Here is a 25,560-nt window from a genome sequence, read left to right as displayed (position 1 = left end):
AAAATAGTGGGATAACAAATGACTCTTCTGATGGAAGTTTTGGCATGGATTCTGTTGCATTGGGAAAGATGCAACAAGAAATGGAAATGCTAGTGTGTACTTCTGTGAGCTTTTGACATTGACTGGGAGTTGTTGACAAATGGCTGACGTAATTTAACATCAGAAGATTGTCCCATGAGTGTAGTGCCCACATATTTTGTTAAAGTAAGTTTAATCTAGCCATACTTGGTTGAAGAGTTTACATGGTGTAAAAGACCTCTAAAATAAACCTTAAAATAAGCCTAAAAAACCTCATTTTTGAGGGTTTTTTTTAACCTTTAAACAGAGCTTTGCTAGTGAAAAAATGTAAAGAACTAGATTTTTTGTTCATGATTAAGATATGACTGATGTATTAATGGGAAGGAGGGAGGGTGTGGGCAAGATTCTCTTTAGATGCTTGATAAAAGCAGACCTGAGAAAACTTGGTGACAAATGGCAACAAACATGTTTCCAAATTATCCATTGGTAAAGGTGGTCTGGTTATTGGCTTAATTTACTAAAGAGCCATAGCTTTTATCTTTGGAATTACAACTGAGAGTTGTAATGCGAGATATGCTTAAACTTGTGTAAAAGTTTATTGTTGTGAAGCTGTAATAGAAATTGCTGTTGCTTAGTTTTGTTTGTGAGCAAAAACTTGTTGGTGTGGTTTTTTTTTTTATGGTGGTTGTTTTTCTAATTTCTGCTTTAATTTCAGCTGAAGTAGGTAACTTATTTCTGAGACAGAAAACTTTGTTATGGAAACAAAGTATTTTCTAGTGTCAGTTTTTTTCAACCCACTGTAGTGTCTATTAAGCACTCTAATTTCTATGTGGTGAGAACACAGACTTAGGACAACAGTTCGGATATATTTTGTGTTGGAAATATTCATTGCTCTATGAAGAATGCTCCAGAAGAAAGGTAGCTGAAAACTTCAGAATCAATAAGTGAAGTGTCTGCTGTAAGTCATGGATTCATCACTTGTAATTAGTAAAGGAAGAAAACCTGGATATGACGCTTGTAAAGGTGGTCACAAGCTGCCAATATGACAAATCTTAAACATCTGATTTTGTTGTGAGGCGGTATCAGAAGATGTATTTCAGCAGGGACAAGGAATTCTTAATGATGTTACACATGGCTATGGTGCAACATAATCCTCCTATGGAGGATTATATCCCTTCATGTTCAAGGAAGATGACCTGAGACTGAAACAGGTGCAGAAAAGGTCTACTTGAATGGTCAGGAAAACTGTAATGAGGAAACTAGAAGAATCTAGCTTGTTTTTCAATTTTGCAGAGGAATGACTGGGAGAAGATATTGTTCTCACAAATATATCACTGAGAAAAGATGGGGGAAGGAACTGTTAGGAGGACAATATTGATCCTTATCCTTATGTATTCATGTGGACAGTTATATAAAAGAGGGGCTGCAGAATAAGAAAAAGAATCATAGAATCATAGAATCGTTAAAGTTGGAAAAGACCCTTAAGATCATCGAGTCCAACTGCTAACCTATCACTGCCAAGTCCACCACTAAACCAGATCCTCGACACCACGTCTACCCTTCTTTTAAATACCTCCAGGGATGGAGGCTCCACCACCTCCCTGGGCAGCCTGTTCCAATGTTTGACAACCCTTCTGGTGAAGAAGTTTTTCCTAATATCCAGCCTAAACTTCCCCTGGCGCAGCTTGAGGGCGTTTTCTCTCACCCTATTGCTTGTTACTAGGGAAAAGAGACTGACCCCCACCTCGCTACAACCTCCCTTCAGGTAGTTGTGGAGAGTGATACGGTCTCCCCTCAGCCTTCTCCAGACTAAACCACCCCAGCTCCCTCAGCCATTCCTCATAAGACTTGTTCTCTAGACCCTTCACCAGCTTCGTTGCCCTTGTCTGGACACGCTCCAGCACCTCAGTGTCCTTCTTGTAGTGAGGGGCCCAAAACTGCACAGAGTACTCGAGGTGCAGCCTCACCAGTGCCGAGTACGGGGGCACCTCCCTGCTCCTGCTGGCCACACTATTCCTGATACCCAGGATGCTGTTGGGCTTCTAGGCTGCCTGAGCACACTGCCGACTCGTGTTCAGGCGGCTGTCAGCCAGTACCCCCAGGTCCTTTTCCTCCAGGCAGCTCTCCAGCCACTCCTCCCCAAGCCTGTAGCGTTGCATGGGGTTGCTGTGACCAAAGTGCGTGACCCGGCACTGAGCCTTGTTGGATCTCATACCGTTGGCTCTGGCCCAATGATCCAGCCTGTCCAGGTCCCTCTGGAGGGCCTTCCTGCCCTCAAGCAGACCGACACTTCCGCCCAGCTCAGTGTCATCTGCAAACTTACAGAGGGTGCACTCAATCCCCTCATCCAGATCATCAGTGAAGATATTGAACAGGACCGGCCCTAACACTGAGCCCTGGGGAACACCACTCATGACCGGCCCCAACTGGGTTTGACTCCATTCACCACCACTCTCTGGGCTCGGCCGTCCATCCAGTTTTTCACCCAGCACAGAGTACAGTTGTCCAAGCCATGAACAGCCAGCTTCTCTGCGAGAATGCTGTGGGAGACAGTGTCAAAGGCCTTACTAAAGTCCAGTAGACAACGTCCACAGCCTTCCCCTCATCCACTAAGTGGGTCACCTTATCATAGGAGACCAGGTTAGTGAGGCAGGACCTCCCTTTCATAAACCCATGCAGGCTGAGCCTGATCCCCTGGGTGTCCCGCATGTGCTGCGTAATGGTATTCAAGATGATCTGCTCCATGACCTTTCCCGGCACTGAGGCCAGGCAGACAGGCCTGTAGTTTCCTGGATCCTCCTTCCAACCCTTCTTGTAGAGGGGCATCACATTCACTAGTTTCCAGTCATCTGGGACCTCCCAGGTTGACCAGGACTGCTGATAAATGATGGACAGTGGCTTGGTGAGCTCCTCTGCCAGCTCACTCAGTATCTCAGGTGGATCCCATCCAGCCCCATGGACTTGTGAACATCAAGGTGAAGGAGCTGGTCGGTGACTGCCGTCTCTTCAACAACTGGGACTTCATTCTGCATACAGGGGCCTGAGAACCCTGAGGATGACCAGTCTATTAAAGCAAAGAAAGTATTAAGTACCTCAGCCTTCTCCTCATATTTCCTGGCAAGGTTACCTTCTGCCTCCAACAAAGGAGGGAGATTCTCCCTGGCCCTCCTTTTGTCACTGATGTATTTATAAAAACATTTTTTGTTATCTTTAATGGTGGCAGCCAGTTTAAGTTCCAGCTGGGCCTTTGCCTTCCTAATCTTTTCCCTGCATAACCTCACAACATCCTTGTAGTCCTCCTGAGTCACCTGCCCCTTCTTCCAAAGGAGGTAAGCTCTCCTTTTTTTCTTGAGTTCCAGCCAAAGCTCACTGTTCAGCCAAGCGGTCTTCTCCTCTGCCTGCTCGACTTAAGGCACATGGGGACAGCCTGCTCCTGCACCCTTGAGACTTCTTTCTTTAATAACAACCAGCCTTCCTGGACTCCTTTGCTCTTCAGGACTGCCTCCATACGGACACTCTTAACCAGACGCCTTAACAATCCAATGTCTGCCCTTCTGAAGTTCAGGGTAGTGGTTTTGCTGACCCTCCTCCTTACTTCTCCAAGAATTGAGAACTCTTATCATGTCATGGTCGCTGAGCCCAAGACAGCCTCCAGCCACCACATCACCCATCAGGCCTTCTCTGTTCATAAACAGCAGGTCCAGCGGGGCACCTCCCCTGGTTGGCTTGCTCACCAGCTGCATCAGGAGGTTCTCCCATGCACTCCAGGAACCACCAAGACTGCTTTCTCTCTGCTGTGTTGTATTTCCAGCAGATATCTGGTAAGTTGAAGTCTCCCATGAGAACAAGGGCTAGAGATTGTGAGACTTCAGCCAACTGCTTGTAGAGTACTTCATCTGTCTCCTCATCCTGGCTGGGTGGTCTGTAACAGACTCCCACCAGGATGTCTGCCTTATTGGCCTTTCCCCTGATCCTTACCCATAAGCACTCAACCTTATCATTAGTGTCACTGGGTACCCCTCCACCTCTCCTTCCTTGCCTGTCCCTTCTAAAGAGCTTGTAGCCATCCATTGCAGTGCTCCAGTTGTGCAAGTCATCCCACCGTGTTTCCGTGATGGCAACCACATCATAGTTTCCCTGGCACGCCATGGCTTCCAGCTCCTCCTGTTTATTGCCCATGCTGTGTGCATTGGTATAAATGCAATTCAATTGATCTGTTGATCTCTTCTCCAACACAGGCATGCCAGCCCCAGGCTCGTTCCTAGCAAGCCTGGTTTTATCCCCTTCCTCCTTCGTATCTAGTTTAAAGCCCTCTCAACGAGGCCTGCGAACTCCTGAGCCAGAATCCTTTTCCCCCTTTGCGACAGGGGAACCCCATCTGTCTCCAGCAGGCCTGGTGCCATGTAAACTGCCCCATGACCAAAAAAACCAAAATTCCACTGCTGGCACCAGCCTCTGAGCCACATGTTAATGAGCCCTCTCTTACATGCAAGAGAATTTATCTACAAATGTTTCTGGCAAAAGACTTCAGCTGATACAGCAGAAGACCTTGACAGAATATATCTTAAGCTTGCAGGGATTCTGGCATTTTAAAATCTTAGGATGTTTGACTTAAAAGCATAAATTAACCTTTCAACAAAGTTTAACCAACACTTTAACCTTTTCCGTTTGTTAGAAGAGCATGGTATATAATAGGTATTTCTGTTCTCAGTCAATAGTTAAAATTAGCTTTCTGTGAAATCAAATACTGTTGTATAGAGAAAACAGATCAACTGATAATTTATAGCACAACAGTTGTGTAGTATCTTGCACAGTGTATATAACTTTGTGATAATGTAGTCTTTTGAATAACACCTTCAGTATATCTGCAGGTGTGCTGGCAGATGGCTCAGCACGAGCCACATTAGAAGCTTTTTTTTGTTAGAGTTGATTTTCTGCTATCTGTGTCAATCTTGAATAAATAAACTTCAGAGAGGAGACTTTCATTAAGTAAGCATAGGAATCACATGGGGGGTGTCTGGTAATGCCATCTCTTCAGAGAAAGAATTGATGGTTGAATTGATTCATAATTTCTGGATAGTGAGAGCCTTTTTTTTAATCAGAAGCAAAATGCATTTATAATTGTATATTTGCTAGTGTATCTTTTCAGAGTTCTTCCCAAAAGAATGAATTTCTGATCCAAATTTTTGAATAAGAGATATTCTTATTCAGAGATATGACAGAGAGAAGGGACAAGAGCTGAAAAGTATATGCATCAGTCACAAATACCCAGTTTTGGAAGAAGTCCAAATGAAAATTTTTAGAGGTTCTTGTGAACTCTTGGGAATTTTTTTTTGCTTGTTTTAGTAAAACCAGGCTGCATTGGCAGTGAGTTAGATAAGAACGCAAGACTGTTGCTTTTCTTACGCAGAAAGGAAATTTTAATCTGAGCAGAATGCCATGCAATTTTTCAGTTGAAACCACAATGTTCTCATTAGGTATAAGCTCTTACTGGGCATGACTAGAGTACTTGACACTTAAATCCTGAGTCATGAGAATGCATTTGGTAAGAGTCAAAGTCCTGACAGGAGTGGTTTTAATATTGTCTGAAAGGTGACAAAAATCAGTTAAATCACCCGTGGATCACTTCACCTCTGTATTAATGAACTTGTTGAGGGTACAGTTAAAAAGTATCATTTATTGACTCAGAAGGTTTAGGGGGTACAGTTAAAAGCGTCTGTTATTGAATCAGTGAGTTTTGCAGTGCATTAATGACCTCAAAATTGAATTAATTTGAAATTGCTGACTTGGAGTTTACAATGTCAGTGGACATTTAGGGACTGACTAATAATTAGTGGTACTATAAGGTTAGCAGGTTCAGCATCCTGAATGACCAGGTTCAGCACCCCACTGGCAGAAAACTCTTGAAAATGAACAGTTAATACCAAAGATTTTAAAATGCATATGCTGGATTACAAGCCAAGAAGTTGAGTACTTCATAAAATCTTTTGTACTCTCTACTACCATAGTTGAAGGTGTGCTCTGCAAATCTCCAAGTCCTAGTTATGAAGCTTTTAGCTTGATTCCTCTTTTCACAAAACCTGACCTGGATTGCAGCAGCATGCATATGAAACTGTTTTTTGTCACTGATTTGAACAGGATCATAGCTTGTGCAGCAAAGACTTTTTATTCTTATGACAAGGCTAATTTAATCCCAACTGCTTTATTAAAGCATTACTGAATTTTATAGCAGGAAGAAAGCAGGTAAATTAATTTTTTTTCTTTTTAAATATACCAATAGCAGTTACTGGACTTCTTAAATCTAAAATCCAGTGGATCTGGCTTCTACTTTCCTTCTACCCATCAGGCTATGATAACTAAAGGGAAATAATGCTGCTGTATGCTTTTCACAGGACTCCTTATCATCTACCTGTAGGTCTTTTTCATTTGGGCCTGAATAAACTAGCTGTTGTAGCCTCTTCAGGATTAGACCTCAGAGCAGGTAGTTCTTTACCTTTTATTTTAATTATTGATGGGGAGAGCATAGTGAATTAACACTTTCTTGCCCATTTCCTGCTGCTCTAGGCAACCTGTTCTGTGCCTTTGCTACCCCATTGTTACGACATTGAGTACACATTGGCCATCAAGCAAAGAGGAAGATGCAAGGTGACATACACATAAAACCAGAACAGAATCCCTTCAGAAAGAGAACTCAGTCCAAAATGATTGTTACAGGAAAATATCACTCCACTACTTAGTACGCAAGATGGAAATTAGACCTCCTGAAAGGTAGTTTGAAAAGAAAATAAATAAGGAAGTAGAAATGAATCTGCACCAGAAGCAGGAATTGTAGGCCAGGCTCAGCAGGCTACAGAGATGTACATTAGTCATTTCATGCATTTGAGAAGATTGTGAAGTGATCTCTCCTCCTGTCCCTGTCCCCCCACCATCCTCATCCCCCTAAAAAACCCCAAAACAAATCAAACCAATATTGAAGGAAATAAACCAGAAGGAAACATTCTTTTGTCCCTTCAAAATGCACGTTGCCATACACTTGTTACATACCAATGGCATTGGTGTTTACCTGTGGTTGGAGACTGACCCACAAGTGCTGTTGATGCCAGCTGGTTTATTCCCACCTGTGTCCCCCAGCAAGTATTATGGCAAGTGTCATATGGTTTCTGCCTGCCCAGTCACAGGCACTGACTGGATTGTTTATAAGAGGAGGGTGTGTTTGTGTTTTTACTTCCTCCCCACAGTCTTTTTGCAGTCTATGTATCTGATGTCTCTCACTTTATAAAGTAGTTAGATTAAAATCCTGGTGTAAACTCTGACTTGTTAAAACAAGTTAAAAAAAAAAAAAAAAGGAAATTTGCTTGTGTTATCCATCAAATCCAACCCCTCCCCTGACCAACAAGCAGTGTATTGGATGAGATATCTGTTCTGGTTTTGTTTTCCACAAAGAAGGCAAGGTTCTTTGATTCCGAAGGAAGGAAAAATGAGAAGGTTGAGAAGCATTGTTTTAAACTTAAAAAAGAGCCATAGGAACAGTTATATATGATAGAGATTGTGGTACAAAATTTACAGGTCTATAGTTCTAGTAGTTCTAGGTAGGTGGTTTTTAGGTTTTTGGGGTTTTATAAGGAGAGACACAGTACATACTGTGCTGATTTTGCTTTCAGTTCAAGGAAGTCTTTCTATTATTTCTTTTTTTCTTCCACACACACACACACCCCCCCCCCCCCCCCCCCCCATCTAGGAGTAGCCATCTGATTTTTGGCTATTTATTACAATTTCATTTTGTTTATTCCAGTATTTTCTTCCCTGCTACCTCAGTCTCCAGTAATGTTTTAATGGATTCCTGTTTTGTTTAGAAGTCTGAAGTATTTCTGAGACTTTTTTTTCAAATGCTGTATCTCCTGTGTAATATCCATAAAATTAGTTTGTTGTTTAAGGATGTGCTCAATAGTGTAAGTCAGTTTTTATGGTAGAAAACAGATTTGTGTTGATAAACTGCTATAATTATGTTGTGCTGACTTCAAGCACCATTGTGGGAGAAGTACATGAATAATGTAGATAAGGTTGATTAACCCTGGCATCTGTGGGAGAAGGGCAGACAGAAAAGGAAGTGATTATATGAGTAATACTCTACTTTCCATGTCACTGTAAATTAGCATCAGGTAGCTTTTTCATGTCTTTGCCCACATGTGTTTGATGTACCCAAAGATCAAATAACTTTTGTTCATTTCCCTGTTCATAGCAAATTTTCTTACAGAATGTGAGATGATTCCCATATAAAAATGAATTAAAGATAAACAATTCTAGTATTTTATTCTGTCAGGTGTGAAAAATAATAATCTTCAGAGTGCTGGCAAGTGAGCTACTTCACAGAAGCTGGTTTATGCACTACTTCTACCAGATGGTAAATGTGAGGTAACTCCTCTTTGAGCAGGTCGCTGAGGCAGGTAATGCATAGCATGAATAGTGTTCTGTCTTCGCAGCCTGAGGAAAAATAATAATAGTAGCCGTTAAAATAGAGCATTAAGTGAAAAACAAACCTGGACACTGCATTCAGCTTGTTCCTTCTAGTAGTGTTTTCTGCAGCCTGGAAAAGGTGGTAGACCACCATATTACATCCTGCTGTTTTTGAGTGCATCACATGGAATTGCCCTGTGGAAGTGGAAGGTGTTCATTTCCAAAGTAGACAGCTTTAAGAAAGGAGATATCTGTGGCTGAAACAGATTCATAACAGAAGACACTAGAGTACGTCCATGCAGGGATCCACCACTGTCTTTGGGATAGACTGTAATTAATGTTTTTGTTTCACATTTTCCCTCTTCTCTGATAGGTGGGAGTAAGTTGCTTGACTGAAATGAGGTTATGTGTGTGTTTATATACATACACATACAATTTACACCTTTTTGAACTTTTGAATTTGGTGAAAGCTGTGGTCACTATTCTTTTTTCAGAAAAGGATTTCATAATCCAAATGTGTCCTGTGAGAAGTCTCTGATATACCTGGAAGTCCCCTTATATTCCCCACAGTTTACCTGATCTACCAGCATTCCATGCTAATAATTAAAGTGTAGCTGTGATGGCTGAAGCTAATCGTGAGGACTCTTAGTATCAAGGTATACTTTTAGTTGTTCCCACAGAAGAGCCAGCGAAGGTCTTCTTTTCATATGGGTGGATGTTCACTACAAAATTTTCTTTCATGTGCCAGTATGAACAGTTCAGGCAGATGACTGAAATACAGTAAAGATGTTCAGCTGGATAGTGTACGATGTGAACCCTTGCTTCCCATCAAGCTACTAAAGGCTGAAAATGATAAAAAACACTTCTTCAAGTTTTTGGAGTTGGGCAAACATTTCTTTTTACTGCTACTGTGTCTGAGAAAACACCTGAAGTATTTTAAGTCCTGCTGAGGCTGACTAGTACAATACTGGAATTATACAATCCATTGGTCCTTCTTAGGGTTGGTTGTTTAAGGAGTGTGAAAATTAATGACTTGTATCCTCCCTCTTGTGCGGAAGGCGTGGGAGGAGGAGGAATGCTTCATGACGCATGAACTGGGTTTCATACCACGTGTTATTAAAGGCCATTCTGTTGATGGAAGGTATTTGTTGTCTGATATTTTGTCCATCTTGTGATACAGGTGTTTAGGTGCCTGTATTTGCTTTACATGTCAAGATTTTGGTACTGCTGGAGGGGTGGCTTTCTGTGAGAAGATATCAGAAGCTGTTCCCATGTCAGACAGAGCCAGTTCCAGCCAACTCCAAGGTGACCCTCCGCTGGCCAAAGCCGACCCCATCAGCAATGCTGGTCACGCCTTTGTGATAACATAATTAAGAAAAATTTTAAAAATGCTTTCTTACGTGGCAGCTTGTGAGAAAGGAGTGTGAAAAATGTGAGTGAAACAGTCCTGCAGGCACCAGTGTCAGTGAAGGAGGAGAGGGAGGAGGCGCTCCAGGCGCTGGAGCTGAGACTCCCTTGCAGCCCCTGGAGGAGACTATGGTGAACCAGGATGTCCCCATGCAGCCTGTGAAGGACCCCATGCTGTAGCATTTGGACATGCACTGAAGGAAGCTGCAGCCTGTGGAGAGCCCACACAACAGACCTGTGACCCCATGGGGGACCCACACTGGAGCAGTCCATTCCTGAAGGACTGCACCCTGTGGAAGGGACCCATCCCAGAGCAGTTGGTGAAGAGCTGCAGCCCATGGGAAGAACCCATGTTGAAGTTCATGAAGGACTGTAACCCATGGGAGGGATCCATGCTGGAGCAGAGGAAGAGTATGAGGAGGGAGTGGCAGAGACAAAGTGTTTATGGACTGACCACAACTCCCATCCCCCTGCACCACTGGGAGAGGCAGGGTCCTGCAGAGGAAGTAGGAGTCATGAGTGAAGTTGATCCTGGGAAAAGGGCAATGGGAGGAAGGTGGTTTTAGTTTTGTTACTATTTCTCACTGTCCTACTCTGTTATTAATTGACAGTAATTTCCCCAAGTCAAGCCTCTGTTGCAGGTGACAGTACTTGGTGAATGATCTCCTTGCCCGTATCTTGACCCATGAGCTTTTTCATTGTGTTTTCTCTCCCTGTCCTCCTCAGTGTCTGGGTGGGCACCTGGTGGCCAGCCAAGGTCAACCCACCACAGTACTAAATCCGTTTGTACCTACATGAAGATCTGCAGGAAGAATCCAGTTGTTTTACGGTATGTTTTTAGGGAGTCTCATGCACTTCCACACCAGGTTCACCTTCTGTGTAAACAGAACCCTCTTAGGAACCACTTTTTCTGCCAATCTTAATGCAGAACAGTAGTCCTAAAGAGGAGGGCATGGAAGATAAGGAGAAATTTAAATGTTCTATTTTGCCACCTAAAGGCAGGTGCAATAATGAGGCAGATTGCTGTATTAATCTTCTATTTATTCTTCCAGGCTTGTGATACTGTTTTGAGCAAGTTTATTGCAGAGAAATTTCCTTTGTCTCTTTGGAATTGGAGTGTGCCATGGAGCTAATTTTGCAAATATGCTTCCATTTACTGAGTTATTGCTACTCTTTTGCTCACTCCTTACCCCACCCTTGTTTCACTCAGAGGAAGCAGAAGACCCTGTAGTGACGTTTGCTTCAAGTTCTGGTGTCTGGGAGAGGTAGTTTATGCTCTTCAATTGCTTCAGGCTAGTTAGCGCACACTACCTGAGAAGAAACGTAGGATGCTTGTTTCTTACACTTGGCTGTGCTTTATTGGGATGTTACAGAGCACTGTGGGAAGGCAAGCTATGTATTCCATAATGGAGTAAAGATTTGGGAGGAATAAGTTTGTAAGCAGGGGCTTTGTCCAATGTATCTTCTAACTTTTAATGCCACTTTTGTCTGAAATAAGCCAAATGTTGCTATAACTATAGAGAGCTCAAGGATAGCTCAGGCTGTTAAATCATCTGAGGGAAGGTTGGGGACAAAACACTTGAACGTGGCTATTGCAGAAGAGACTTTTTTTTTTTTTTGCAAGGGCCTCACCTCATTAGAAACCAGTGTATATATTTGGTTCCTGCAGTAATGGTTGCAAGTGAGCAGCCTTATTTGTCATTATTTGAAAACTGTAGTGGGAAATGGATTCATAGAAGTGCGGGGAGGTTGTAAAGTGTACTTTCCTGTGTCTGTCATTTTCATACCCTGTGTGGATGGTCGCTAAACGAAGGAAGCAGTTGAAACACTGTTACAGGGTCTTGGCCAAATCTGTGAGATGAGGACCCCCTCTAGTGGTGACACCTCTGCCAGGCTCTACGAGATACTCAGCCTGTTGGTTTCCTTCCGCCCTGGGTTTTTTTCCCCTCCTTCTAAACGCCACATTTAGGTCCCCTCTGATAACTGTGGTGAATACGTATGATTACTATTGGGCTCGTTCTGACCATGCGACACAGAGAGGTCAGCGTTGTGTTGTGTATCACTAGTGTCACTAAGATCGCAAGCTCTTTAACTTGCCCACGTATTATAATACCGTGTCAAGATGTGGAACACGAATGATAAAAGTGGATACAAAAGTACGTGTATGATCGCTTGGAAATATGCTACACTTGTAGTGTAATCTTAATTTGTTCGTGGCTTTGGGGTGGAGATTTTTCACATTAATTCTTAAATTAACAATGAGACACAGATGGAAAAGAAAAATGTGCTGACAGTGCTCCAAAAAGTACTGCTTAGCAAGTGTGAGAAACAGCAGAGTTGCTTCATAATCTGTTCAAAATATTTTTCTTGCAATGTCTGTGCATTTTTGTGTTGAACTGCCTGGGATAGATGCACTTTCTACAAGTTTTGAGTCAGCAGTCGTACATATGTTATTGTATCAGTAATGATGACTTTCTCGGGAATGAGCATTGGAGCTACTTTTTTCTTACTCTGTTACAAGTTGTAGTTTTGGAATTAAAACCCTTGAGGCCATGCACTACTATATTATGTTCTTTCTTCCATGGAAGCAGAGTTGTTTTTTTCTTTATTGGGCATTGCTTGTCTTCTGTTACTTGTTCTTCTGTCTGCTAAATAACTTAAATAGAAATGTCTCTTAGCAATGAAATGCCATGCATTCTTTGTGGCATAATTGTCATGAACAAACCAGAATTCATTTGGCGCCAGAGTCAGTGGAGGTCTTTGCTGCCTCTTTTTTGTTCATGTAGCATCACTGTCGGTTGAAGTTGCTGGCTACATGAAAAGCTGGCTGTACATCTAGGACATTATTCATTGATACTGGCAGATAGAAAGGGCAAGTAGTTGAGACAAGGTATGCCACTGTGTGAGATAATGACAAGTTGTAGAGCATGTCTTAAAAGTGTATAGCACTTTATAGTTGCATTACAGTGTTTTCATGACTTGCTATAGAATGATGCATTTTCCTACCATTTAGGGAGGAAAATTGGGTAAAGGCTAGAATGAAGTAATTGCTTCATTAGAGAGCATTGACTATTTGATTCTGATAGGTGTAATTACATTGGTAATAGATCACTTGCCGCCTTTGCCAAGGCACGTATGGGTGGGATACAGTGTTGCTGAACGTTTGAAGTGCACTTAAGTAGGTATTTGAAAAGTTGTCCAAGATACAGTGCCATCAATTTGTGGCTTCAGTGATTAATGAAGATATACCTAGCTAATATGGAAATACGGGCTTCCTAAAAGCCGAATAAAAATATGGGTAACTTAAAGTATAAAAGGTAAAGCTCCATACAGTTGTGTCATGCCATATATAGACTCCTTAGCATTCCTGTTTGCACTATTTCCCCATGAAATTAGGGTTGAACTTACTATGTTTTTAGGCTCTTATAGTGAATTGCTTGAATTCTTTGTCAAATCCAATTCAGACATCTCATTTGAATACCTTGAATGGTATCTTAGTACAAATGCAAATAACTTCTTCAAAATAATTCCTGTCTTTGTATTCAGTAAGTGCTGAAGAGTACAAAAATAGGAACTTTGTGGGCTGGTGGAGTTAAGGTTGTTTGGGTGACTTTTTTACCTTGCAATTTCTTGATTTCAAAACTCCATATCAAATACAGATATTTCTTCTGTTTCAGATTTTTATCTGTCTGTTCAATGGTGGATAGATGCTTACCTGCATAATTTCAACTTTTGTCTATTGTAGGTTTGTGTGTTAGAAGTATAAATTTGTAGTGAATTTTTCTATAATCTGAAAATTTAAAATCACTCCTTTTTGATAATACTGCTTTCATTAAAATTCTTGGCTAAGCTTTGATGTGGTAATGTGTATGCATATTAATTTAATGAAATGCTGTTCTGACTCAAAGGCTTAAATTGTTAGTTCTCCCATGAATAGTCTGCAATTTTTATTTAATAATGTATTAATAACTGGTATTTAATAATGTTTTGCTAACATGAATGTAGGGAAATTGGAGCACTTCGGTAACCTTACTGAAAAAAATGCAACTAGATGACTTCTAATATTATTCTGGTTATCTTGACAATGCCATTTTGGTTTCTGCAGTGGCAGTGTTTTATACCATGTGTATGTATGTATAGTGGTAGTTGCTAATCTGCCTGTAAAGCATGAAGTCAGAAAGGTCTTGGTCAGCAGTGGTACGTCATTGTGGTGGACATATTCAGAGCTACAGGAATTGAAATGCTTTGCCATGAGGATGGGTGAGTTATTGCTGGTATGAGGCAACGTGGACCCTGGCCATGTAGCATGCCAGTCACCAAACAAGGCTTGCAGTTTTCTGTTTAAATGTTTATTTACCAGTCTGAACTCTTTGCTTTTTATTGTTCACTCCCAGCTAAGGAAGTGCTTATTTTGTGTAGTTCCCGTCTATCTTCCAACTTAGTAACATTTCTTGTACAAAAGCTGTGTCATAGCTCCAGAACTATGCTGACTCTTTTAAAAAGAACACGATTCCATCTAATATTTTTCTAAACTGGCTTGCTTATTCTTTTGTGTTCTGTAACTTTATCTTGGAGTTTTAACAGACTTGCTCCTGGCAGGAAAAAAAATGAAGTGAAGCCAGATGTAGTTTGAAAACATCTTCATGTCACAAATAATGAATGAATAGTGTATTTCATTTAAAACAAAAAAGCTCACTCAGTGCATGGCCTCCCTCTGTATTTGTTTCTATTTGTTACCTATTTCATAATGGAAGTTACAGTAAATAGTCATCTCAGGTGAAACCTGCCTATACTGTCTTGGCAACCATGAAGTGTACTTCTGCCATCATAGATTGATTAATTTGTTAGATAGTATAAGCAAATTAATAAAAATTCTTTTAAACACCTGCAAGTTCTATCCTTCTGTTCACTTCCATTTCTGTAGCAAAAGCTAGTCTTTACAGTAACTTCATTATTATTAATTACCTTGAAGTGTTATTCTACAAATTAATGAAGGAAGGGGGTTGTGTAGCTTAGTGATTTGGGAAGCGTAGAGTTAAAAAATTACAGTAAGAAAGTAAAAGTTTGCCAATTAATTCTGTATTTTAAAAATATTTTCAGAAATTGTTTAAAATTTTAGTTTCTGCATTCTTCTTTCTTACTAAATAATGAATCCAAGAAAGCCTTTGCAAAGTAGTTTTCAGAAAGTTTACATGCGCACTGTTTTTCTCAGTATGTTCAAAAGGGTCTGCAGTTCATTAAGGCTTAACCGTTGTATTTTGTTCTAGAACTTAAATGCCAGAGTAAACCTGAGATACTGCATCTGATTATATCAGTCTGAATCTAATTTGAGGCAAAAGTGCCTCTGTATAAAGTAATATCAATATAATTATGTAAATTTCAGAGGTTCGGTATAGAATTGTTATGCAGGCTGTTTTCCTTACTTTTCAGTTCCAAAGACATGTACGGAGTATTCCGCATATGGCATTTTCAGAGACATCTGAAAGCTGCTAGGCTTTCTTCATAGCTGCATCGTGTTCAGAGGCTCACATTCATCCTAGGATTGAATAAAAACCATGTCTTTTGTAAATTTCATTTTGCTTCTATTTGATCAGGGAAGTCTGGTTTTTAGCAAAAATTATTACTGCTAGTTAAGAAAGATGATGAGCGTTCTGTATGTCAGATTCCGTTCCAGGACTGTTCCTTAGAGGCATTCATATTTGGTAGTAATGATACCTCTTAGCAGTAAATTCTAGCAGCAAACTTATGCTTTTCCTATTAAGTTACAATGGTATCAAATAAGATGGATGGTTCTTACTCCTCTGCCTTATGCTGTGAATAGAATTGTTTTTTTCTTACTTAGGAAGCAACAATAGATACAAGTGTTGAAATGATCTTAATCTTAAACTGTGATAACTAGACAGTAACAAATAATTGACTTCCGTTGTTGTAAGTTAATTCTTGAATTCCTTTGTTGTGTACATAGTCCTGAGGGTGACAGGAAGGAATTTGTCTGTTATGATCTGTGGGTTTTTTGTTTTGGCCTTCAGATTAACAGAGATAAAGCCCGTGTGAAAAAAGGATAGTAAAAAAAACCCAAAAACATTACTGTCATAGTAATGTCCCTTATAGGAGCAGGGTCAGCCTAGGTGCCGTTGCACTTTTTTGAGGTACTAGAACTTTCCGAGGGTAAGTCAAATGTGGCAACAGTCCCTTTTATTCAGTGTGAAGGTACATGAGAACATGCATGAAGATGGAGTTTAGGTGGTAGGCTGCAGTTTTAGTAGCTTGAGAAGTAGTAACATTTTTGTGTTCACAGTTTTTGATCTTTGTACCACTTGAGAAGGATCAGATGAGGGATGAGATGTCACTCTCCATGTATCATCCAGTGCCATGCAGGTTGTCTTCAGCTTAGGCGTAAAGTTTGGTTCACTCTTCTGCATCTTGCTGCTCCTCCTTCTTTAAAGGAGGAAACAAGAGCAGTATGCATGTGGTGATGTCACTCACTGCAGAAAAGTGTGATTAAAAAAAAAAAAGGTTTTCTTTGCAATCAACTTGTAAAATAAGATCCCCTGCATGATTCAAAAAGTTATAGCATGGCAGTCTTCTGCTAATATCTGGTAGTCAACACAGCTAGAAAGGCAACAGGAGAGGGAGCCAGTGGTAATTTTTTTTTTTAATGCCATGTTAGTAAACAAATACTGTCATGATAAACAGAAAACAGTAGAGGGTTAAAGCACTGAAACAGACCAACACTGATGAGCTTTCTCCCCCTTTGAAACAGTAATACCATTCACTTAAATAGGCAATGCTTTAGTTTGGCAGAAGTGAAGGAAAGGAGAAGCTGAGGTAATGCTGCGTCTAACTACCATCAAAGCCTGGTAAGAGAAAGCAGAGCAGTTCAAGCATTGCTGTTGTGTAGTAAATTAGAAGTTAATAATTTTGGTTGAGGTGCTCAATTCAACCATACTGCCATTTGGGTCAGCAGGGCTGCTCTCGATTACTGCACTTGTAGGCTGTTGCTGTTGTCTTGGTAGAGGATGGGATAACAAAACCAATTGTCAGAATCAATGAAGTGAAGCAAAGTGGAATCTGGCAAGGGGAACAGAGCGAACTGAATTTCAGCTCACATTGCAGGAGACAAGCAAAAATAAAAATGATAAAACCTTTCTGCTGATGATAGTTTTCAGCTCAAGCTGTGCCTCTGTGCAGCAGACTGATGATTCTGGAACTGCAAAGGAAGCTAAAAAGATCTTCAGGCTTCTGCCTGTTGTTTCCAAAAGCGAAAAATTGCTTTATGGCCCTAAAGAGAGGATTCAGATCATCAGCGCTCTGAAAATGTATCTGCTATACTTTGGCTGCTTTCCCTTTTATGTAGTTTAAGAAAGTAAGTTTTGAAATAAGCTTAGAAGGTTCAGGGAGGAGGCTTGAAATAGCAGCAGAGAAGAATTGAGAAGATCATCAAGTTCCATTTTTCTGTTGTATCCTTCCCATCAGACATCTCACTTTTTGCCCAGGTACATTCCTGTTCCCTCCACGTAAAGCAGGTGACTGTTCTTCAGGTCAAGTTATCTGTCTGGCTGTATGGGTAGGTGGCGTTTGTGCAGTTTCTGATGATAAGAGATGTTTGTGCTGCAACACTGTTTAAACGTTTCTTTGAACCCAATTAATGCTGTAGAACGCTGGCATGCGTTACTATTTTATAACTTGTGCTTACATCAGTATTATGATACCTCATTTTTTATATTGTGGTAGTTAAGAAGCAAAGCTCACTAACGTTTCTTCCTACTGATTTTCCTTTGTGTCTGTGTGCTTAAAATGAGAAATAAATAATGAACAACTAGTTAAAAGCTTTTGTTCTGTGGGTACAAGCACTCACTTGGGGGATTTGGAATCCGTCATTGTTGTCTTGTAAGTACTTACATCAAATCCATTCCTGAAGGTCTTCAGCATTTTTTATAGGTAACGTTCTTTTATAATGGATTGAGATCTAGGAAATACAGGTCAGTTTGAAGTGTTGCCCAAAGAACATTTTAAATTTTTTTTTTAAAGAAATTAAAGACAATCCTTGTTTGTTTTCTCTAAACACTGTCATTGTTGCAGATGTCTAGCTGTGTACCAGCTGGATCTCTGGGTGTATTATACGAGCTTTGGGATCTGTACTTGGTTCTGTTTGCAAGTATTTCCTCAGCATATTGAGTCCTTCAAATAATTACTTTTTATTAGATGGAATAAATGTAATTGAATGTTTGCTTTTATACACAGTCTGTTCCATTTCAAGATTGTGAAAGTTAGCACTAGTTTTATTTTGTGTAATAAAAACATTGGCTTAATTTGCTGTCTTACTGTAGGATTACATTATTTTAATAAAGAAGCATAGCTTTTCAAAGTATATCTTTCTATTGGTACAAAAAATATACGTTTTCTTTTTCTCTTCTCAGATTTATCCAAGAATAGATTAACTGAGGTTCCTATGGAGTTGTGCCATTTCGTGTCACTGGAAACACTAAATCTATACCACAATTGTATTAAAATTATACCAGATGCCATAGTGAACTTGCAAATGCTAACCTACTTAAATTTGAGGTAAGCGTAACTTTGCCACATAATCTGTTTATTTGCAAATGTGTAAAGCTTTTTTTTTTGTCTGCACATTATGTGTTTTTGGAATGACTGACTACATTTTTCATTTGATTGGAAACAGTAGTGCAAAAACTCATTGTCTGTAGATACAACTCTGTATGAAGGCATTGCAAAGGCCAAAATGTAAAACTAATTAAGGAAAGACCAAGTAATATTAATCCCTTTCTTTGGTTTATTTTTCTAGCAAATTCAGAATGCTAATCACATTAGCACAGTCGGTTTCTTTTAATTCCCTTCTGATGATGAATTTTGTGAGGCTTGACATGCTTTTGTAGTTAAAACGATGGAGAGACAGAAGATTAATATTGGTGAATGGAGAGGAAAAGCATGATGTGTTATCATTAGCATCCTTTTACTATGAAGAAGTGTAGTCACTGCCTTTTTAGGAGGAAGGTGCAAAGAATTAGTCACCTTTGTCTTTTTCATGAAAAAATTGTGTGAATACTAATTGGTACAGTGAATTGCTACTGGTTAAAGTGCAGGTGAATGCACATTTACTTTTGAGAGAGGGAATGCCAGCACTTTTTCAGTTGGGACAAGATGTGGAGGTTTATTTGCAGCTGAGTATGTAAAAACTGTAATAGTCAAGATGTGATAAACTGTTCTTTGTGAGAATGAGGTTTGGGCAGGAGGCAAAGTGGCTCTTGGGCTTTTAAGTTCAAGGTATGAAGGCTTGGCCATCGGTTTTGTAAACATTGCAGATGTTTCTAAAGCTTTGCTGTATTGTTACTATATTGCAGTTTTGGCCACCATGGAACACTAATTTTGGCTCAAAAAATTGAAAGAGAATAATGTGTCCTGATATCTGCACACATGGAAAGAACAGGAATTGAAATTTTGTAATAGTGTTTGTTAGATATAAATAAAGAAATTAAGAGTGGATGAAATTATTAATATTACATAAAACATCTTAGTTAATTTAGGAATTAGAATGAACTCCATTAGAACTCAGTGTAGTGATGGAATTTGTGTGACTCATGACAAACCTAGAATAGTTACAGAGTTAATATCACATACCGCAGTAAATGAGTCAATCAAAATGAAAGGAAAATTTTCAAGTTTTAGTAAGTGAGGTCATTTCCCTCAGCATAAAATCTCCTCTTCACTTGGATGTGCCCTTTCCTCATCTTAGTTGAACACAGTAAGCAGTCTGTAGAAGGAGAGATGTCCTTGACTTGCTAGCCATGTTGTTTCTTGGCAAGAAAAATATAGATTTAAAATGAATATTTTTCTGCCTATTACCAGCAGAGCACATATGTTAAATAGAATTAGAAACTGTTGCCAGAGATATACATAGTCTTTGGGCATTGGTGGATACTGTTCATGTTTTATTTAAAGACATTCCTTTTAAACTAATGATGGTTTATTGCTCACTTGCCCTGGTTATGTGCTGTTCCCTATCTCTTAGTGGGCTGCTTCTGAGTTCTATAGAACTTAAAAATGATTTTTACTCGATTATATTTTTTTGGTGTCTGATCTGCTGCATAGTGTAACTTTTTTTAGATTCTAGGCTTCCTCCATCTGAGTTGTTTGGAACTTAAAAAAAATTATTTCTACTTATTTTTTAGAATAAGTTATGTCTTGGTCTTCTGTAAAGGCACTAGAATTGAAAATCCTGACTCCACAATAAGCATTGATTCTTTCTTTCCACTACTGCTGGTTAGTAGTTGGATTTCTCATTTTTAATATCCTTGGGTTTGGTATTTGATATGTTATTTGTTATCTGCCTGTTAACAGAGATATGATGATAGCTTGCTTTGTAAAACATTTTGAGACTGTTGTGTGGAACATGAATATAACTATGTGCAGTTTTGTAGCAGACCACTGGACTGGCAATTGAAGAAGAAATGTTTTGAGACTTGTGGAATTTTGATTTTTGTTGCCTTGTGTTTCAATTGCAACTCTTACTGAAATTACACAGGACAATTTTCGCTATCTGTTTTCAGAGTTTAGTCATGCATGTTTGTTTTCTGAAGCCCTAACAGTCATGCAGAATCTATCTAAAGTGGTTCTTACTGGGGTGCCATGTTAAGTTACTGGTCGTTGTTTTCCTAAAGGTTAATACCCCTAAAAAAGAGGAAGTTACATTTTAAGAAAACCTTCAAATATTCTAGCACAGACAGTAGTTAATATGTTATTGTTCCACTTAAAGTTTCTTCTGGGAATTCATCCACAAATCACAAGAAGTTAATACTTTTAATCATCTGGCGATCACAAAGGGTCATGGCATTTGTCATCTTTAAATTCTAGCTTCTTGAGTGTCATGGTTTAATCCCAGTGGCAACGAAGCACTGCACAGCTGCTTGCTCACCCTCCCCCTGGTGAGATGGGGGGAGAGAATTGGAAGGGCAAAAGTAAGAAAACTTGTGGACTGAGATAAGAATAGTTTAATAATTGAAATAGAATATAATAATAATAACAATAATAATAGTAAAAAAGTTGTAGTGAAAAGGAAAAGAACAAAAAATGAGAGAGAGAAAGGAACAAAACACAGGAAAAACAAGTGATGCAGCAACTCACCACCTGCTGACCAATGCCTAGCGAGTCTCTGTGCAGTGATTGCTGCCCCCTGGCCAACTCCCCCCGTTTACATACTGAGCATGATTTCATATGGTATAGAGTACCTCTCTGGCCAGTTTGGGTCAGCTCTCTTGGCTGTGCCCCCTGCCAGCTTCTTGTGCACCCGGCAGAGCATGGGAAGCTGAAAAGTCCTTCATTAAGTGTAAGCACTACTTAGCAACAACTAAAACATCAGTGTGTTATCAACATTAGTCTCATGCTAATCCAAAACACGGCGCTATACCAGCTACTAGGATGAAAATTAAGTCTATTCCAGCTGAAACCAGGACATTGAGTAATTGTTACTAGAATGAGAATCTAAATCTCTTGGAAGTTTTCTACCAAATTTTGCCTTTCCTTGCAACTCTTTTCATGAAAATCTGCTCACTTTTTTTTTCCCCCGCCAGAAATATGGTATGAAGAATAAAATGGCATATGCCAGTCACTTAAAAAATTGTTTTATCAATTTTAGGAAAAAGTAAGAGATACAGAGATAAAATGGCTCAGTGTGACTCTTGGAAAGACATGAACCATTGATAGTCACAGAATTTTTTGCTGTATTTACCTGGGTTAATATCAAAGAATCATAGAACAGTAAGAAGCAAGTAATCTGTAACTATAAGTGTGCTTTGAAGTAATTGAAAAAATAACAATTCTATCTGTAATTTATTTGTCTTCCAGCTGGAACAACAGACATCCATTATACTGCCACAGTAAACCATAGGAATGTTTAAATAATTGCAAAATACTGTCTCAGTTGACTTTCTTGTATCCATTAAGAAGGGAAACAGCTGTTCTAGGTGACAACCAGGCGTTACAATATTATTAAACTGATATAATGTATTTTTTCCAGAGTGGTGATATTCCACAATACTGTTTAGTATTAATGCAGATATTTTTGATGTGCAGTTTTTTTCTTACTGACTGCCATTCAAAAATTTAAATTTTATCTGCATAAAATCTAACCCATCAAAATGAAGGATTTTTACAACTCTCAGACTTTATGTGAGTATACAGTAGAATGTCACTGGTGTTTTTAATGGTTTGTTTTTGTTTTGTTGCAGTCGAAATCAGCTTTCTTCTTTGCCAGCTTGCCTGTGTGGTCTTCCTCTAAAAGTCTTAATTGCAAGTAACAATAAGCTAGGTTCCCTTCCAGAAGAGATAGGTCAGCTAAAACAGTTAATGGAACTGGTATGTTACTGATCTTTTTTTATTTTTTATTTTGACTTTGTATTTTATTAGAAACAGTAAAATCCACTTTGCAAATATATTTGAACTATAATGCAGGTAAAAAAAATAACTTTTGGACTTCTCAAGTGTGTTGGGTAGTAACATAAAAATAGTTTTCTTTATGTTCTTCGGGACCTTTCTAAACAATGTCACTGCCCTTGGTTCATTCAAAACTCAGCTTCAAAGTTCATCGTCTTTGAGTTTTACTCATCACTTGCACTGGCTCCTGTTTTGCTGTCTCAAGTCCCTGGTTCTCGCATCAGGCTCTGCAAAGCTGTATGCCCTGCTGTAGCATCCTCCCCTTCTGCTTCCTTTCTGTCTGTTATTACTATGCACTTACCACATTGCATTCCACTACTGATACTGTTCTTCTCAGTCTATTTCACTATTTTTGTCCTGCAACCTTCCTTTCCTGGAACACCCATCTAAACATTTACAAAACAATTATATTCCTCTTGTTTTCAAAGCTGTCCATATGACTACTGTTTCTGCAGGCAGTAGGCAATCTATAATATATTGTCTAATAAATGAGAATCTGAAAAGGCAAAAATTATTTGGTACCTTAACTTAAAATTAATTTAATTGCACATATTTTTTAAAGTTTGTATGTGGAAAATGTATATAAGAGAGTGCATCCCTTTCTCTCCCTTCATCTTCCTCTTTTGTGTATTGTAGGCTGAGACTCTGAATTCTCAGTGGCACGTACGTTACGTCTTCTGGTTATTTCACCTTAACCTCCTAAGATACAAATTGACAAATGAACTACATTTTGATGCTGCTAATTTATGCAGAGTATAACAATGATATTTGAACTTTTTTCCAACTGCTGATATCTCTGTTGACTGCTTTTACCTTGCACCTCTTTTTGGTACCTGAATGTGCCTGCTTATCATGTTACCCACAGAATCACAGAATGGTAGAAGTTGGAAGGGACCTCTGGAGAGCATCTTGTCCAACCCCTGTTGGGGTTCCTTTTATAACAGTAGTTTCTCTACTAAATTATGTTACGGAAATTGAGCTGACCTTGTTTTAGGGCCCGATCCTGCTACTGGTTCTTCATTTGTGGAATGAAGTGGCAACTAGTATTCTTTTTGTACAGCATCCTGTGGTATCAGGCTTCTTGTATTTTTTACAACTGATCTGGCTCTTGGTGAGGTTTGGGGGATAATTAACTTTTCCTTTCTGGGTTGTACCTGAACTAAAGACTACCAAGTTTGTTCTGTTTTGTTTGGTAAGCATTATTAATTTATCACGTAGTTTATTGAATGTGTCTGTGATGGCGTTATTTAGATTACTGAAATGGTTTTGATTTAATTTGTTAGGCTATAGCATTGTTTCTGCTTTGCTTAAAATAGATTCAATAAAAGATTTATAGTTCCAGTTTTATGTATAATTAAAGTCGGACAGTACTAAACACATCCTAATTTAGGGGATAAGATGACTGAATAGATAATAAACAAAGACTGGAACCTGTTAGATCTTGATTGCTTCTAGTTTAAATGTAGCCTAGCTTAGTGGTGGGGGGCTAATATGAAGTAATTGAAAGACTTGGCTAGTTTCTGTCCAATCAAAACCATCCGTTTTACTTCTGTTAACTGAGGTCTGTGGTAATATTTTCAGTAAAGAGCTGCTGAAGTGCTTTCATATCTAATTTCCCCTCCAATTTCAAGTTTGAACCCTCCCAGTAAGGTGAACTAGCATTGCTGGTGCTGCGTTTCACTGGTTAGTAAGAGTTTGTACCTAGCTTAATAGTAGCCCTTATCCTTATTTTAGACTTCTGAAAAGGTAAAAACTAAAAGCTTGAAAATTAATGTAGATGATAGTCAAAGGAGATAGCGCTTGTTTGGTTTTTTTGAACAAATCGTATGTATAAATTAACTTCTGGAATACTGGATTTTTGTATTGCTTTCCAATTAGAGTATAATTTCAGTGTTACCCTTTGTAATGAAGAACACAACAATTCCTGCTCTAAAAATATTTCAGTTGAGAGGCTATAAAAACATGTCACTTTGGTAGCCAAAAAGAATTATGAAAGCTGAAGAAGGTCTGATGCTAGTTCTTTGTAATTAGAAGGGGATGGGGCAAGTGAATAACAAGTTTTTGTTAAATTAGGCAGGGCTTGGTCAGATGACATGATTACTTAGTTTGATGCCACTGTGGTACATTTCCAGTGAAATGAGTTGCATTATTTAGCTGGAAATGACTAAACTGTGATGTATTGGGAGAAGCAAATCGTGGTAGGATTGAGAGCCAGTATCTGTATTGGCATAAGTAATATAATGCAGTTTAGATAAGGTGATCATTGTTCTAAAATGATTAAAAAAAAATAGATAAAAAAGGTTGAGTCACGCTGCAGTTGTTGCACAAGACATTCAGCTGTGTGAGGGCAATGCCAGCCTGAACAGCATGTGGCCTTCAAGAAACGCCACCACCCAGCCCTCTGGCAGGGCAAGCTGTTGTTTTGGGACAAACAGCAGCGCTGCTGCTGAGCTGGCCCAGGGCATCTGTCCTGAGAAGTGTCAGATGCCACCTGACTGCATTCAGTTCTTGTATTACTAGGACTTTGCAGAGCACCCTCAGGTTCTCAGTGTGTTACAGCTTTTCACAGGCTGCATGCAGTAAAATCTGTTTGTACGTAGCAATGGGGGTTTGGGGGTGTTTTTTTTAATCCGACTTTTTGAAACAAATTTTACTTCTGTAGTCACTCTTGAATGATACAAGCATAGTTTGCTGTAAATTAGGTCAGATCTTTCCAACTAACTAGTTTCTTCCCTCTCTTCCAAAATGGGGTAGGCAGTTCTTTTTCTGTAACACCCATATGTATTTATATAAATTTCATACTTGCGGCATAGAATGGCTTGGATATTACATGCAGTAAATTTTCAGGTATTCATTTAAATTTTAGGGTTCTGGGTTATGTAGATCTGACAGCTATCTAAAAAGCATCAAAATAACACATGGATTGTTCTACCTGCAGGATATATTAAAATTATTTGCAAAATTTAGTTGGGGAACCTAGTTTTATTTGCAGCTGCATAACTCAATCATACTTCTTCTGTCAACCAGGAGGATGAGTGCAAAACTGGTGTGAAGATAATCTGAACATTCCTTTCCATCAAAGAAAAGTATTTGGGCAGAGATAACTTGTTAATTGCACCCAAAACTATCAGATGTACAGCAAAGTAACGTTCTACATCCTATCAGGCAATATTGCACTTCTTACTTCTTCAGGGAGCAGCCTTCTGCTTCTGGGACCCAAGGAAATGGCAG

General features: G+C 39.3%; 1 protein-coding gene across 5 annotated transcripts in view; it reads left to right on the top strand.

Moving 5' to 3' along the window:
* Nucleotides 1-25,560, top strand: part of LRCH1 (leucine rich repeats and calponin homology domain containing 1) — a 138,850-nt gene that overhangs the window by 49,423 nt on the left and 63,867 nt on the right. For all 5 annotated transcript variants that reach the window (XM_075087014.1, XM_075087004.1, XM_075087023.1 and 2 more), the window contains exons 2-3: nt 18,300-18,444; nt 22,125-22,251. In XM_075087014.1, coding sequence (XP_074943115.1) covers nt 18,300-18,444; nt 22,125-22,251 — 272 coding nt within the window. The remainder of the gene's footprint in view (nt 1-18,299; nt 18,445-22,124; nt 22,252-25,560) is intronic.

Source organism: Phalacrocorax aristotelis, chromosome 1 (assembly GCF_949628215.1).
Source record: "Phalacrocorax aristotelis chromosome 1, bGulAri2.1, whole genome shotgun sequence".
Taxonomy (NCBI): Eukaryota; Metazoa; Chordata; class Aves; order Suliformes; family Phalacrocoracidae; genus Phalacrocorax; species Phalacrocorax aristotelis.
Note: the sequence above shows the minus strand (reverse complement) of the source record. Positions and strands in the feature narration are given on the sequence as shown.